The sequence below is a fragment of the Monoraphidium neglectum genome, assembly GCF_000611645.1.
Source record: "Monoraphidium neglectum strain SAG 48.87 unplaced genomic scaffold scaffold05434, whole genome shotgun sequence".
NCBI classification, from domain to species: domain Eukaryota; kingdom Viridiplantae; phylum Chlorophyta; class Chlorophyceae; order Sphaeropleales; family Selenastraceae; genus Monoraphidium; species Monoraphidium neglectum.
In genome coordinates this window covers 1-2,024 of record NW_014008196.1, presented here as the reverse complement: position 1 = coordinate 2,024, position 2,024 = coordinate 1, and the positions used below count along the sequence as shown (strand labels likewise).

The 2,024-nt window shown below is 71.3% G+C and overlaps 1 protein-coding gene across 1 annotated transcript in view; it reads left to right on the top strand.

Annotated features, from left to right (window-relative positions):
- Positions 1-1,774, top strand: part of MNEG_15557 (hypothetical protein) — a gene marked incomplete at both ends in the record, with an annotated part of 3,219 nt that extends 1,445 nt beyond the window's left edge. The window contains 4 exons of the mRNA XM_014035972.1: positions 266-472; positions 589-645; positions 1,075-1,173; positions 1,466-1,774. Coding sequence (XP_013891426.1) covers positions 266-472; positions 589-645; positions 1,075-1,173; positions 1,466-1,774 — 672 coding nt within the window. The remainder of the gene's footprint in view (positions 1-265; positions 473-588; positions 646-1,074; positions 1,174-1,465) is intronic.
- Positions 1,775-2,024: the final 250 nt, after the last annotated feature.

Genomic DNA, 2,024 nt, shown 5'->3' with positions numbered 1-2,024 from the left:
GGGGGGGGGGGGGGGGATGTGTGCGTCAACCCATTGGCGAAGCGGGAGAGGGCGGCGCCTGGTGCGCCCTGCAGCCCCTGGCTCCTCGCAGCAGCCTGGTTCCTGCCGGGCCGTGCCACCGCGGCCGTAGTGACGGCCGCGACCGGCTCCTGACGGCTCGCCGAGGGCGCAGCGCACAGCAACCGAACCACCCCTGTCAACCGAACGACGCGCCTCCGCACTACGCTGACTCTGAAAACACATGTCATGGTTGGCGCTACCCCAGGAGTCCGAGAAGCTGTCGGACCAGCTGGTCGTGGCCCAGCGCGAGGCCGAGGAAGCGCGCGCCGCCGAGCGCGAAGCCGCCGCCAAGCTCGCGGAAGCCCTGGAGAGCGCGGCCGGCGGCGGCGGCGGCGCGGCGGAGGCGGCGGCGGCGGAGGAGGAGCGGCAGGAGGAGTTGAGGCACCTGAGCAACGAGCTGTCGGTGGCGCAGGTGGGCGTCTGCGTATTCGCACGGGGCGAGTGCACGCGTGCATGCTTGCGTGCTTGTGTGTGGCGTCTGCGCAGGGCAGGCGTTCATCTGCATTCCGCGTCATCCGCTTCCGACAGGCTGCAGCCAGTAAGCTGCCGGGCGCCGAGTCGGAGCTGGCTAAGGTGCAGGAGCAGGTGGGTTTGGCAGACCAAGCTCGGTTTGAGGGCAGCCGGGCGGCAGGGCCCGGGAGGGGCAGGGCGGGAGGGTGTGGCGAGTGCAGCTGTCTGGTCGGCTTGGGCAGCAGGTGGCTCGGGGATGTCGCGGGGCGTTTTTGGGGGCATAGCAACCTGATGAAGGCAGAGCCGCGGGGGTCTGAAGGCGAAGTCGATGCAGAGGTGTTGAGGTGTTCGAGCTTGGCGCCCCCCTCACACATTTGAAGGCCTGGCCTGGCGGGAACAGCTGCCGACCGCCCCGTCCCCCCTCCGGACACCAAGCCCGCCCCGCGCACCCACCACGGCCCCCTCGTCACACCCCGACCGCGCCGCTCGCCACATCAGCACACGCCCCGGTCCTCACACCCCAAACGCGCCCCCGCCCCGCCGCCCCCGCCGCCCCGGCCGCAGCTGGAGAAGGCCAACGCGGAGCTGTCTGCGCTGCGCGACGCGGCCGACGGCTCCCAGGTGGCGGCCAGCAGCGCCCAGGAGGAGGTCGCCCGGCTCAAGGTGCGCCGCTGGGCTCAGGCACGGGGCATAAGGCGTACGCCCGGCTAGCTCGATACGCCGACCTCTCCCCGCCCTTTGCCGCGGGCGCGAGAAGGGTATAATCTGGCAGCTTGACACCCGCCGTGGAGTTACCTGATGTCACAGCTGCCCCCAGAGGCGCTCGGCTGAGGCGCCTCCAGCTTGGCCCCGGGATGACCCGTTGATGTCATAATGGTAGGGCCAGCGCCGACCTGCAGGGTCCCCATGGCAGCCCGCAGTGACCGAGCTCCCGTCCCCCTGGGCAACCCCGCAGGCCGAAATGGCGGAGCTCACAGAGCGCGCCAACAGCGCCCAGGCGGCGGCCGAGCTGCAGGCGGAGGCCGCCCAGCTGGTGCAGGCCGCGGAGGCCGAGGCATCCGGCGCGGTGGCCGCGGCGGCCAAAAAGACTGCAACCGCGCGGCGCCGCACTGCGTCGGCGGAGGCGTCGGCGGCGGCGGAGAAGAGCAGGGCCGAGGCCGCGAAGCAGAGTGAGCGGGCGGGCTGCAAGCGGCGCCGCGCGGCCGTGCCTGCCTCCGACGCCCAGGCGCTCATGAAAGATTGGAATGTTTGGCGCAGCATGTGATGCTGGGGGCGCGCGGGGCGATCGCATCGAACACAGACAAGTGCGCCCGGGATGTCACCAACGTGTGCTGGCTGTTGTGTCCCTTCTTTTCTGAACCAGATCCTATTGCAACTCGCAATGCAATTTGTGATGCCTCCCTCAACAGGCCAGGACGAGGCTGAGAAGGAGGCGCAGCGCCTGAAGGCCGCCCTCGCCTCCGCCGCCGCCGCCGCGCCGGAGGCTCCCGCGCCGGAGCCCGCCGCCGCCGCAC